The sequence below is a fragment of the Solanum pennellii genome, chromosome 10, assembly GCF_001406875.1.
Source record: "Solanum pennellii chromosome 10, SPENNV200".
Classification (NCBI taxonomy): Eukaryota; Viridiplantae; Streptophyta; class Magnoliopsida; order Solanales; family Solanaceae; genus Solanum; species Solanum pennellii.
Window position 1 is genome coordinate 76,474,767 of NC_028646.1, and position 14,569 is coordinate 76,489,335.

The 14,569-nt window shown below is 31.2% G+C and overlaps 2 protein-coding genes across 2 annotated transcripts; one reads left to right on the forward strand and one right to left on the reverse strand.

Moving 5' to 3' along the window:
* Positions 1–726: 726 nt before the first annotated feature.
* On the forward strand, positions 727–2,294 carry LOC107032289 (transcription factor DIVARICATA-like). Its single transcript, XM_015233878.2, has 2 exons — positions 727–1,437; positions 1,517–2,294. The coding sequence occupies exons 1-2, from the start codon at positions 962–964 to the stop codon at positions 1,890–1,892; spliced, it is 852 nt and encodes a 283-aa protein (XP_015089364.1). The 5' UTR covers positions 727–961; the 3' UTR covers positions 1,893–2,294.
* Positions 2,295–9,568: 7,274 nt separating this feature from the next.
* LOC107032443 (laccase-4-like) lies at positions 9,569–12,194 on the reverse strand. Its single transcript, XM_015234046.2, has 6 exons — positions 12,064–12,194; positions 11,830–11,981; positions 11,326–11,570; positions 11,120–11,248; positions 9,991–10,917; positions 9,569–9,894 (listed from the first exon to the last, which is right to left on the reverse strand). The coding sequence occupies exons 1-6, from the start codon at positions 12,148–12,150 to the stop codon at positions 9,764–9,766; spliced, it is 1,671 nt and encodes a 556-aa protein (XP_015089532.1). The 5' UTR covers positions 12,151–12,194; the 3' UTR covers positions 9,569–9,763.
* Between the last annotated feature and the right edge of the window lie 2,375 nt (positions 12,195–14,569).

Below are 14,569 nucleotides of genomic sequence, written 5' to 3' on the forward strand. Positions count from 1 at the left end.
ATAAAATATTAACAAAAATTTCAAAACGGTATATAAAATTTTATATCAATCAAAACGGCAAAATCGCTGGAACAACAGCGATTTATTCCACCGAAAAAAGCAAAATCGCTTGAGTATTTTTGTTAATATTTTATACCATTTAGGCTCCGGACTCGAAACAATATGGTAATTTGGAGTCAATGCAACAAGCATCATTCCATGCACAGTGAAGCAGACAAAACACATGACTTTGTTACCCTGAGCCGATTGTTTGTCATTTTCATCAACAACCATATCATCACTTTCATATTCACGGAATATTTCATCACTCCTTTGGTGTTCACGTAAAAAAATATGTAATATAGCACAAAAACCTAATATAAAGGGTGTTTTTTTTATAAAAGATAAAAGTTTGACGTAGAATTTGAATTTTTAAAAGATTCCAAATAATGAGATTTGACCCAAATACTAAAAAAAAATTAGTATTTGAAAATTTAGGATATTTGCCAAATAATAGCAAATTATATGAATAAACACTTTTTTTTAATTATTTTCCAAATATTACTTCTTAAATCTATGACCAAACGGGTCCTAAGTTTGCCCCTTCATTTATGCCCTAGTTTTCTACTACTATATAATAGTAGTAACTCTATTTTTTTTTCTATTAGTAAGCTTCTCCTATACTTTCTAGACTAGATTATAGGAGGCCTTAAGACCTCAAATGCTTAATATTTCACTAGCAAGATCTACTCCCCCCCCCACCCCCCCACCCCACACACACACACACATTTTTCCTTGGGTTTTGGAAAGTTTGGTGATCATAATTTCTAGATTCCTCACCTTATACTACATCCCAAAAAGTCTTATTCAGATTCCCCTTCTTGATGCCAAAAAAAAAACCACTTTCTCATCATTTTTACAAAGAAAACACAACTAGCTAGGTTGCCATTTGTAATTTGTATATGTAGATGAAAAAGAAAACATGAGCAGAGAAATGGGATTTCTTTCTCCTCCTCCTGAAGAAACAACATACCTTAGAAACTCAAATTGGTTATTTGAGGAAAACAAGGGAACAAATTGGACAGTTGAAGAGAACAAGATGTTTGAGGACGCGCTCGCGTTGTTTGATAAGGAAACTCCTGATAGATGGTATAATGTAGCAGCAATGATCCCCGGAAAGACGGTGAATGAGGTGATCAAACAGTACAGAGAATTGGTTGATGATGTTACTGCTATTGAAGCTGGATTAATACCAGTACCTGCTAGCTACATGACTACAACTAGCTGTACTACTAATTCATTCACATTGGATTGGATCAATCATGATCAAGAAATAGGCGAATTCCACGACTTCAACAAGCGATTCCATGGTCCATCTCATGGCAAGAGAAACACATCAAATCGATCTTCTGAATACGAAAGAAAAAAAGGAATCCCATGGACCGAGGAAGAACACAGGTTAGTTTATTGACTTTCGTGTTACAAATTGGAATTCAGAGTGCTGCAATTTTGAATTTGTTTTCTACATTTTGGTCAGGCAATTTCTGTTGGGGCTGAAAAAGTACGGAAAAGGTGATTGGAGAAATATATCTCGCAATTTTGTGACTACAAGAACTCCAACACAAGTAGCGAGTCATGCTCAGAAGTATTTTATTAGACAAGTTTCCGGTGGTAAGGACAAGAGAAGATCAAGTATACATGACATCACCACTGTCAATCTTACAGAAATGAAAGAGAATCATACATCTTCTAATTCCCCTGAAAACTCTGTTCCATCTCCACAAAAACCGCACAATTTGTCAAATCAAAAATCACATATAGGTTTCAAAACATACGGACTAAAATTGCATCAACATGGAATGCATAGTGTTATTCTGCAGGGACTTCAGTTTGGTCAGTACAATACTATGTGATATCGATATTTCTAAAGAAAAAAACACGCGCTGCTCTGCCTGATCAACCATCTGCTGTCTTTTTCAAGTGTGTTAGAAGTTTGATTAAAGTATGTTGGAAGATTAAGATAATTATGCAGCTGCTGCGATGATTGATACAGTTCAGCACGCAAATGTACGAGATGTAGAGGTTCAGTGAGAAGGCTGAGGACTGTTTCGTGTTAATATTACTGGTAATTCAAGATGGTTTTCCTTGAGAAAAATTGTGGTTGTTTTAGTTTGTAGTATTTCCTTTGTTTTCATTTCTGTAGAAGAAGCACTATTTTCATCATTCATATCTTGTTCTTTTGCTCATTGTTACTATAAGGGAAAGGAAGAAAAAATGCGATTGGCATTACAGGGATGCCCAATCTTATAACAACATATTCAGTATAATCTCACCAATAGGCTTCGAGAGAGTGGTGTGTGCATAGTCTTGAGTCTTACCCTACCTTAAAAATAGTGGAGGAGTTATATTTTTTAATAAGGGAATTCAATATCTGAAGAACTAAACGTACTAACTAACCGAATGAGGTTCGATATCTCTTATATATATATATAAAAATAATTTTAATCATGTATAATTAGTAAAATTTTCTGCCAAAGGGCTAACAGAAGGGTGGCTCTGCACCTGCTTGAAAAGGTAGAGAGACTGTTTCCGATATACCTGATCAAGATCGGTGAAACTTAATTTTAACATTAAAGGCTAATTCATTATTTGGGGCTGTACCATGTCAGACACAAGATAATGGCAAGGACTAAAAAATGTTTTTCTTGAAACATTTATAATTGGTAACCCAACATTATAAAATAAACTTTTTTCGCGAAAAATATTTTTCTTCAAAAATGTTTCTTATTCCATGGTACCTAATTCACCTTATCCTAATAATAGATGCGTCAATATCCACTTCATCAAGCAGTATGCTGGGCTCTGTTTACTTTTCATATTGATCAACTTTAAGTTTTTATCCTCCACAAGGGAAGGCTAACTGTTACTCCATCCGTTTCAATTGGCTTATTAGGTTTTAATTTGACATGAATTTTTGAGAAAGTAAAAAAAAAGTATTGAATTTTGTATTATTTAATTAAAGAAAGGCCGTGTTAAATATGTCGATGAAAATTTATAGAAAGGTTGTGTACTTGTGTTATTCATGAAATATATATGTATAAATATGTGACTTATGTATACCATTATTAACTTGAAATTGCTACGAGACTGGGTGATTAGTGGAATTATTTTTAATATTTTAAGATCTAATTATTAGAAAGCACAAAAGAGGAGCTTTAGCAATAGTTAAGGATAGGAAAAAACTATTTTGTAGTACTATTTTGTCTACCACCAAACCAAAACAGCCACCAGCACCACTTTCTTCTGATTAAATGATTATTCAAATTTGTTCTTTTTCATGAAATGATTTTTCAACAACTTGCAAATCATAAGGAGTCAAATGAAAAGTTTATTTCTTTGTTTTGTTGTGCTGTTACTGTTGATTTCATGTTCTCTTCTACCTCATAATTATGCCACCTTTTTTCTATTTTGGTGGCATTACAGTCATAATTTGCTGTTGGAAGTATCAATAAAACCTAAGTGCAAACTATATACAGGTCCCCCACCCCACAAAGCCAAGGAACATTTTGTTTTTAATTTTATAATAATTGTGTCAAGTAACTTGCGCGTACATTATTAATACATAAATATGTTCTTTAATATAGTTTCATTTGACAGTTATGCCTTTTAATTTTGAGTATGTGTACGTAGATACTTAAATTTGTATAAAATTGAACAAATAAAAATATTTATCCTATGTGGCATCTGTCATGACAATTTTGTGTCTTATGTGTATTATGCCACGTAGGATGTGTCTACTCGTTCAATTTTTTACAAGTTAGGTGTCTACTTGTACACATTCAAAGTTAGAGAACATAGATATCAATTAAATACATATTTATGTATTATGCCACTATTTTATTAAATATCTATTATCTATTAGTTTTTATAACACGGATATCAAATAACACTACTAAAAATTACTTACGTGGCGTCTTTAATCTCCATTAAAATTTGAACTCTAATCTATCTTGTTTGTTATTTTACGCAATTTATTGATCACTATGTCACATCGTGCTATGCGAGTGAAAGAATATATTTCAAAGATGAGCAATATTTCCATTCATAGAAACTTTTTCAGTAAATACTATACTGCCCCACTCCTTTCTTAAAGCAGAACCTCTTGCAAGTTGCAAAGGAAATCATTTTGCCACTTTATTCTAACTAGATATTAGTCCTCTTTAAGTATATTGAGACCATATATATTCATATATCTTGTCCCACAATCCCATTGGCTTGGTGTTTTCATATTCTTACCTTTATTTTACAATAAGATTCTTGATACCTTTCTTCAAATCGATTAATGAAATAATATAAATTGTCTACATCACATTTCTTGGACGCATTCTTTTTTGAACCATATGTGAACATGGAATATTTTGTGCAGTGAATTGTCTTTCTTTTTAGGCATAATACATGCATATATATGTCTTTTAACTTGGTCTCATTTCATATTTATATCCTCAAACTTTGGGTATGCACAAATAAGCATTTAAATTTGTATAAAGTTGAACAAGTAGACACATTAGTCCTATGTGACACAATACACACAGGATACCACGTAGGATGCAAATTGTCATGTAGGATGCCACATAGGACGTGTGTCTCTATTTATTCAATTTTATACAAGTTTAAGCGAGTACTTGTGCACACTCAAAGTTGGAGGACATAAATATAAAATGAGACAAAATTAAAGGGCATATTTATATATTATGCCTTATTATTATTTTTAAAATTGGCATTGGTACATTTGTGAGTACGTATCATTTAGCTTAGCCATAGATTTCCAAATATTCTTGGCAAATATTATTTGAGTGAAAATTTGGGTGAAATATCACCATGTGTTTGGCCATAGTATTTGGAAAATATATTTCACTTTTTTAGAAAAATATGATTTATACCCATAAGTTTTAAAAATATCAAAACTGACCATAAGTTTGTATTATACAAGTCAATAGGATCTTTGTTACAACAATCACAAATAGTGTCCACGACATAAGAGCAATGTGGTAATTTGGAGTGAGTACAACAAGCATCATTTCATACATCGTGAACTAAACAAAACACATGATTTTATTATCTTGAACCGATTGTTCATCATTTTCATCAATAACCATATTATCATTTAACATTCACAAAATATTTCATTACTACTTTGAAATTAACGTAAAAAATTATATAATACAAAGTAAGCAACAACTATAGGGGGTGTTTTTGTAAAAGATAAAAGTTTGGGGTAAAATTTCAATCTTTGAAAGATCTCAAATAATGAGATTTGGCCCAAACACTAGAAAAAACTAGTATTTGAAAATTTGGAATATTTACCAAATAATAGCAAAATGTATGAATAAACACTATTTGCCAAGTTTTTTCCCAAATATTATTTGGGAAATCTATGACCAAACGGACCCTAAAAGTGGACCAGTTTCCTTTGGGACAAACAAAGATTGCTTTATTCTGCTTTTTTATAGGCCCACAGGTTTATGAAATTTAAAAAGATCCCTTCAAGCTTTTGATACACAAATCAAACGGAATGAAGAAACAAGACAGAAAGTGGAGGATGTTACATTATATTATCATCAGCAGTCAAAAGTATTACACATATAGTTTGCACATTAGACTTATAAACAAATGTATTATAATTAAAGAACAGGCATGCAGATAGAAGGATTTTTGGGGGGATTATTTTTATGTTTTATCAAACTACAGTTTAGAACTTTGAATTGAATAACTTAAATTTTTATATCAATAAATAAAGTTTTTTTAATAAGATCCAATATCATATGTTGCAACCAAATGATTAATATCTTATTAACTAAAACTAGTCCTTAATATTATAAATAATAATATTACTAAGTAAGATTAATAATTTTTTTATGTCATTTAGAAATACCACACTTAAATCATAACTATGTAAAAATAATAAATGTTACAAACTTATAAATATGTAATATCTGATAGTATACAAAATTAGTTATAAACTCTAAAAAAACTAATATATTTGTTATTTGAATAAATAAAATTATTGATAATATTAGCATCATATTAAATCTCAAAACAAAAAATATCCAAATCATAGTCTGATGAAATTAAATTTAAAAGATTCATCTTTTTTATGAGTTTTATCTTTAAATTCAGACTGATCCAGCAGTAAGCTATCATTTTTATCATGAACTCTTGGATAGAAAATTAAACCCTCATAGTTAAGTACAAATATAAAAATATACTTCAATTGTAGTAGATGAGGGTCGTCAATGAAGAAGCAATAGATAATCAGAAACCATGAACAAATCTCTATAATATCCTGCTAAACTCAAAAAATTTCGAATATCGGTAGAAATTAGGGGTCTAGGCCAATTCTTGGCCGCCTTTGTATTCTTCGGATCAATACTAATTCTTTTTAATTGTTTGACCAATGAAAAATTTAGCCTAATTTGTAAATTTGTGAGAGTTTTTTTCTTCGATACCTTTCTTTATAGATGCGCATCTATAAATTAAGGGTAACAATAACCAGTAGTGCTGTAGTGGATTAAGACTTTTACAGCTATAAATGTGGATTATTTTTAAAGTAAACTTGTATCAATCAAAATCATAATTGCAAGCTAAAATTCCTCTATAAAGCGATTATTTGTTTTTTCAATTCAATGCAATAGCCAATCGAAATCATTGGATTGGTTCAAGAAAAAGAAAGGAGAAACAATATATAACTTTACATACAATTGTAATTACCAAAAGGGTAAAACAATGTGAAGAGAACTGAAATGAAGGTGCGCTAGAACAAATTGTTCTTTTCCTTTCCTTTTTATTTTTTCTAATTATACTGACGAAAAGAAAGAATTAATAGACATGAAAGATTATGATTGTTTATATTTTTCAAAGACTAAGTCGCATAATAGACATAATAATGGTCAATTAAAGATTTTATGATCATAAATACTTTTTAAGCTATCAATCATAAAATATAAAATTTAACACTTGTCATAAGAAAAACAATTATATTTAAATATGAGAGCGAAAAATCAATAAAGAAACTAGAATAAGAATTATCTTAGAAAAAGGAAACAAGAATTTTGTATAAGATTTTGTTTAAGAAAAATTATTAAAAGGTAGTTTATGAAATATGAAAGGGAGGAAACAAATGTCGAATTGAATTAAAAAAAGTAGAAAAACAAGAGTTGGATTTTATAATAAAAGCATTGCTCTGGGAGGGATTTTAAAATATCGGATTTATTTTTGCTCGCTCGCCAATTATTTTATACTATACTGTTTTAATTTTTATATACAATATATATATAATTTGATATAAGATTATGTGTGTGTGCGCATAAACTATTTCTTCTACATCAAGCTCGTATATCTAAGTAATTTATTTCTAAACTAATGTAATTTTCGTAAGTTACCCTTCAATTTAACCCCTCGTCCTCCAACCTAGGTTCGCCCTGGCCCCACGCCAACGCTCACCTCCTAGCCCCATCCTATCCTCGGCCCCTTTCTCATAGTATCTGAAAAGATTATATATTTTAAGACAATACTTATTGTTTACTTATTATTTACCAATCACTAAAACATAAGTAAAAAAACTATCATTTATTTTTCACGAAAACATTTTTCTTTATGAAACACTTATAGTTCATGTCAAACACGCCTCTAATAGGGTTTTTAACCAAACTAAGCCATTATATAAAGTCATTCACCAAAATAATATGTTTTTCTAAAATTTTACAGACTAGTATAAACGTATTTCACAGTAACGTTTTAGGATATATTTTGTTTTTTAAAAGTTGATGGCGTCAGATTGATATACGTTACTCACAGTAACGTTTTAGGAGTAAAACGTTACTTACAGTAACGTATATCAACCTAATGCTGTTATTTTTTTTAAAAAAAAATATACCCTAAAACGTTACCGTGAAATACGTTTATACTAGTTTTGTAAAATTTTAGAAAAAAGTATTACTTTGGTAAATTGTTTTATATAATGGCTTAGTTTGGTTAAAAATTCCCTTTAATATGAGTATGTGTTGCTTAACATTAAGGGGAGGTAAATACGTGAGTTAAACACTTGTTTGGTCCACAGTCAATTGTAAAATATATGAGTAAAGTTTGTAGTGACCTATAAATTAATTAGAGTGGTAGGTTAAGTAGGTTTAATCTTCAATTCTCAATAAATAACCTTTATTTTTATCATGCATTTTCCCCAATTCTAACCTACCAAGTAAATGAGTAAAAGAGTCATGAATATTAGCCATAACAAGTCCACAAAATTATTTTCTACTAACAAAAAAACAACTTCTTCATCTATTTTAAGTATTCAAAGTTCTTCTGGATTTTCTCCATTGGGTTTTTTGAAGGATATAGGTACAAAGGTGGGCAGTGCACTAAATTGGTTTTCGAAATCGAATTACAGAAAAAGGAATAATTCACGTAAAGTAGTCTCATCAACAAGCTTGGCAAGGTCGAGTTCTTATCATGCACAAACATTTGATTCTCAAAGAGTTGAAGCTATTGAGGATTGCATCCAGTTCCTGAATTTGAATTCATCATCTAATTCACTCCACAGATCCAATTCCGTTTCATAAGGTTGTGATGGAGTGACAAATAGAGGGTTCGACAGAATTCAGTAGCTTATGTCCACATGATTCTATACGTGTGTACGCTAAGAAATAAACTTAATATGTAAAAAGTAAAAAATACATAGTTGTTAAAATCTTGAATCTCCCTCTCAGTAATTAAGTATCCTTTTTAGATGCTCGAATTCAAGCTTTGACAATACATTCAATTATTTACTACTATGAATTTTAATTTGCATAAATTTTCTTCAAAACAATTTACTGCTTCATTTTGTGTTAGCTGTTAAATTTTTCATGTTCTACTTAATTATTAGCTATCATCTATATGAATTTTATTCTCTTTTCTTTTTTGGCGATCTTCCATTGTGCCTTATCTTTGGCTAAGTCGACATCAATTTGGAGGATTTATTTGTAGGGCTTTCGAAATAACTTCCTTTCAAGTGATTTTAGGTCTAGCTCATCTACTTTTAACACCTTCCATCATTATAGTTTTACACCTAAGGACCAGAGTTTCTAGACCACTTAGTTTCCCTTAACTAGTCATATGGTTGTTGACTCCAACTTGCTCGGAATTAAGACATAGTTATTGTTGTCATTACAAAGGTTTGTTAGGTTGCGGAGCCTGATTAATATTTGATGTACTGTCATATATTCTCCATTTCTTCTCTGTAACCAAAATTACTCTTATTTATTAATATATATATACCCCATCGTTATTAATATATATATACCCCATCGCCGTGGAAGTTTACTCACGGGGTGTTACCACGAAATATTGGTTTTTCTCTCTAGATCTCTCATCTCTTTCTCTTGAAAGTTCTTGTGTTCTTAATTCATCAAGTGTGTGTGTGATTCGATCCTAACAAGGTCTACCTTTTACACAAAGGCCTATAATTTCGTTTAATTAAGCAATCGTCATAACAGAGGAAGAGATGGAAGAAACGAAGATTATTAAACTTTCTATTAGAAACCGCAAAAAGAATGTTCAAACTTCATATTATCTTTTTTGAGATTTGCTTGAGCAAAACTTTTCCAGTTTCACTCAAGAAACGAATACAATCAATTTACCGAAGAAAAAACTACTCGAATAAAGGGTTGAATTAAGACACAATAATTGCTAAATAGACTCTCTTTTCTTCATTTCAGCCTTTGCCGTGTTCCTACATTGAAATTTTTTAGCATTTCGGAAGATCCTTTGGAGGGGGCAAAAGTGACTCATTAGGACCTTTGCCATTATCTACGAGGAACGCCATCTTCAATCCCCACGTTGTGTGAATCTCTAAATGGCAATGCATAAACCAAACTCCTGCAATTTCATAAGATGTCTCGTGAATTTAAGTTATATACGCTGCCAGTATAAAAAAATTGTACTATTAGTGTAATTTAACTAAATATAACATACCTGGATTGTCAGCGCGGAATCTTATGGCTACCCATCCTCCTGAAGGCACTCCAATTGTATTCCTCTCAACAGGATTAATAAGATTAAAATTGTTAGGATCTTTTTTTGGATTAAAATTTCCTATCCTTTTACCAACGGCGAAGAAATTGAACCCGTGCAAATGGATTGGATGATTTTCAGGGGATATAATTCCAGTATCCTGCAAAACTAGTTGAACTGTCGCGTTATAAGGCAATCGATAAACCTTAGTCCCACTCATCGTAGCCAAATTTGTTGGTGGTGTTCCCGTATAGTTGAATTTAAAAGGCGGATTTTGAGGAAAATCAGTCGTATAAACTCCTTTGATGCCAAAGAAATGTGCTTGTAAAATAGCTACTGTTGGCATGACAAATGTAACATTGTTTATACTAGCAACAACTCTGCTACCATTCCCCTGTTTACAACTAGAACAGGGGTTAACTCCTAACCCCACTGTGAAAAACAACGAATGATCGACCTTTTTTGGTACTTTAGCAGGGTATTTTTTCGAGTTAAGGCTCCGAAGAGAGTCAATAAAATTGTTAGCTACAGTGGTGGCGTTTTTAGGCGGAGTTTTAGTCAGGGTAGTAACAGAACTAGCTAGAGTACCCGAATAATGTAACGTGGCTGTTGCAGTCACGTTATCGACTGCAATAGGTGCATCCATGAAGGGAGATGCAGCAACCATGTATTTCCCTGAACCTTTATCAGCTTTGACAATTACATTTGTGGTTTGGCCTGGTGCAATTATAATTGTATCTGTTTTAAAGGGTTTAACATAGGTAGCGTCTACTTCGACCATTGTCATTTTATGACCAGCAATTTTGAAGAAGAGTTCTTCATTGAGTGCAGCGTTGATTACTCGTAACATATAGGATTTTCCAGGATCAACACTCAATGTATATCCACCTGCATATTCAAAAATCAAAAATTACTATATCACGTGAGCATCTAAACACCGTCTAAAATCACTAGGCTACAACATCTTATTCTGTCAAGGATGTCCAAAATATGTTACTATTTAATCACTTTGTGTATCATTTTACTTAATTGGACGGGTCAATGTATAGAAATTAAACTTGGCCAATTTTTAAAATAAAGTATGTATTACCTTGGGATGGACAATTTGAAATGGCTCCAGGATGACCATTAATTGTGTGAGCATCAGAAACATTAGGGGCTAAACCTGATTTAATTGCTTGATTAATCACAGCTTCAGTATCAGATTTCCACCATTCAGCTGCATTACACCATCAAAATAATTAATTTAATCTCATTTTTGTAACAAAGTGTTGAGTAATTTTATAATATTTTTACCTAGAATAACAACAGCTTCATGGTCAGGTTTTGGAAATGGATATGGCACACCAAGTTTAGGCAAAATGACAATGGCACCATGCATAGTGGCCCTTAGCCATAGTATATGAGCATGCCAAAAGAGTGTACCCCTTTGACCAGTGATGGTAAAATTGTACACATAATTTTGACCTGGCTGAATTGGACACTGTGTGATATATGCTGGTCCATCTGACCAACCTGTTCTAAGTTGTCTCACACCATGCCTATCACACACCAAATTAAAACATTGTGTGAAAAAAAAATGCACTGGTGTATCAGAAATATTTATACAATCACGTCACTTTAAGGGTTCAATTGAATCTCCCTTGACGTACTGAAATATTCTAGTGCGATAATAAAGGTGGTTCAAAAATTACTTTAGATCACATGCTCAAATGTCATCGCGGTAAATATATGCAATAAACATTACTTGGTGATAAAAATTGTGACTAACATTGCTATAATGTAAGAATAATTACTTACCAATGGATAGACACATTATATTTGACATGGTTAACAACATTGACGAGTACATTGTCACCTTCTCTAGCATAGATTGTTGGTCCTGGGAATTTACCATTAACAGTGGCAATGGGCTTGCTAGAACACAGCCGAGTCGTAGTCTTCATCTTCACCTGTGTTAAACCAACCATCTTCTTATATTAGTTACTATAACAAGTTAAACTATACTGATATCGTTTTTTTAATAATACTTACGTTAAAGTTGTAACGTCGAATCCGGCATTCAACGAAAGCTGGAAAGAGGCATGCAAACAAGAATAAAATACGAAGCCAAGATTCCATCTTTTTTTTTTCTTTTACTAATATTAAGAAATATTGATTATTTTTTTCAGTTGTGAATTGTAATAGATGTTTTTTAGGCTTGTTGTATATATAGGTAAAAATTTAATTAAAATTTGCTGCTGAGTCGTTTTTCTTTAGTTGGTGATGACATGGATATTGGGGTCCCTCTCTAAGGTAATAATCATAATAACAAATTTTCATTCAAATTCAATAAAATAAAATATTAAAATATGTAGCAACAAACTTTCATTAGGTACGTAATTCTTCCCCCAATTATTTCTTGCATGTTACATAAAGTACTAACTCTGTGGACCACTATATGATTTTGCAAGTTAAGCTATTTTCCTTTGAGGGAGTGAATGGCGGGTGTGGTAGGTATTTTTTTATCTTTAATTAGGATATTTGAATGAAACATGCTTCATCTTAATTTTTATTGGTGACAATCACGGGGTCTGAGTTGGTCGATACAATGAACGGAAAATTCAAATATGTTGCTTCTTGACTGATGTAGAAAGCTTCTTTATTGTGTTCACCACATAATTTACGTTCTCATACAATAAATGGAGTATATAGTTTTAGATATAGAATGTTTTTACTCCTAATGTGGTTGAACATGCGTAAATTCAATTTACTCAAATATCTAGTATTTTAAAAAAACGTTTTTGGGCGAGTCTGGGGGCAGAGCGTAGCAAAAACACCTAGGGCGTAAATGAAGACGTAGATCCATAAGACGTAAGTCCAAAATTTTGAGGCATAAACTCTGAGCATAAAAACGTAAGTCCTGGCGTAAAAACGTACGCCGGGGCGTTTTTAATTCATATTTATAACTTATTTTTGCTTTAAATCATATTTTTACTATTGGTGCACTGATATTTCTCAAATAGTAATTATAATATTTTTTTTCTTCATTATTGATTATTTATATTTATCTGAAATAAAAATCATAAATCATTGAAAGGTTTACTTTTGCTAATTTTATTAGTAACAAAACTATAAGATTGAAATATACATGAAACTACGCCTCATAGATTCATGGGACTAACGCCCCATATCTCGAGACTTACATCTCGCCCTATTCCCACCTCACGCTCCCACCTTTTAAAACACCGCAAACGCCAAATAAGAAATCAAAAAGTTAAAAGGTGTGAGGAAACTAATTAGTTAATTCATTTTACCGATTTGATTATGTAATATTTAATGACTGTCAAAATCCATATGATTCTTGTGTTTCTTCATGTCCCCACCTGCAACAAAATTAGATAAGCTCTTCAATTAACTTCCACTAACTTTTAATGTCGCTGTCAAAAAAGTAAGTGACAAAAAACAATTTTGAAAGGTATTTAAACATTTTCCTTTATTATATTTCTTTTATAAAAAAAAAATTGTTTGGTGGATTGATTTATTGGTAAGTTTTTTAAAAATGAGATTTCATTCACATTTGGAAAATTGATTGTTATAATATAATTTCAATTTCTAAAATATCATTTCTCAACTTCAACTTTGAAACTATTTTTTCCTAATCTCAACTTAACCTATTGAAACACATATAATTTCAATTTTTAAAATATCATTTCTCAACTTCAACTTCGAAAACTATTTTTTCCTAATCTCAACTTAACCTATATCGAAACACCTACTTAGTGCATGAGGCGTTCGCGGCATATTTAGGATTTCAGAAAGGATGAGTGCATTATAATCAAAAGATATACTTAGTATATAATTTGATTGGTTAGATCTTTATGTTCTTAACATTGAACCGCTAAATTTTAAAAATTATAAGTCCAACATATATAATACTATTAATTTTAAATTTTAATATACATATTTGACTTAATTATATAAAAATTTTACCGTGCTAATTCTTTTTTGGAATTTCCAATATTACACACTTAAAATTTTTGAAAGATTAAAGCAAAAAAACAAAGAAAAATTGATTAACACATCAAAAGTATCACCGATAACCACTTGGAGGAGTGTTATTAACAAAAACAAGAGAGATATAAATTTTAAAATTATATCTTTGTTTAGAGAGGTGCACTCAATCATCTTCATATTATTATACGCTACTGTTAACATGGATTCATACCTTTATATTTTTAAATATTTCTCTTAAAAATATATAACTCTTATATATATAGGGTGTGTTTGGTACGGAGGAAAATGTTTTCCATGGAAAATGTTTTCCTAGAAAATGATTTCCTGGAAAAAAAGTAGATTTTGGACTTATTTTCTCATGTTTGGTTAGAAAATATTTTTCGGAAATGATTTTTAGTGTTTGATTTATGAATGAAAAATGTTTTTCAGAGACGTCTTTTATTTTTACTAAAAAAATTAATTTATGACATTGAAATTATTTTTTAAAATCAAAATTATTATTTTTTTGGGGTGGTGGTGGGGTAGTGGGTGGGGGGGGGGGAGG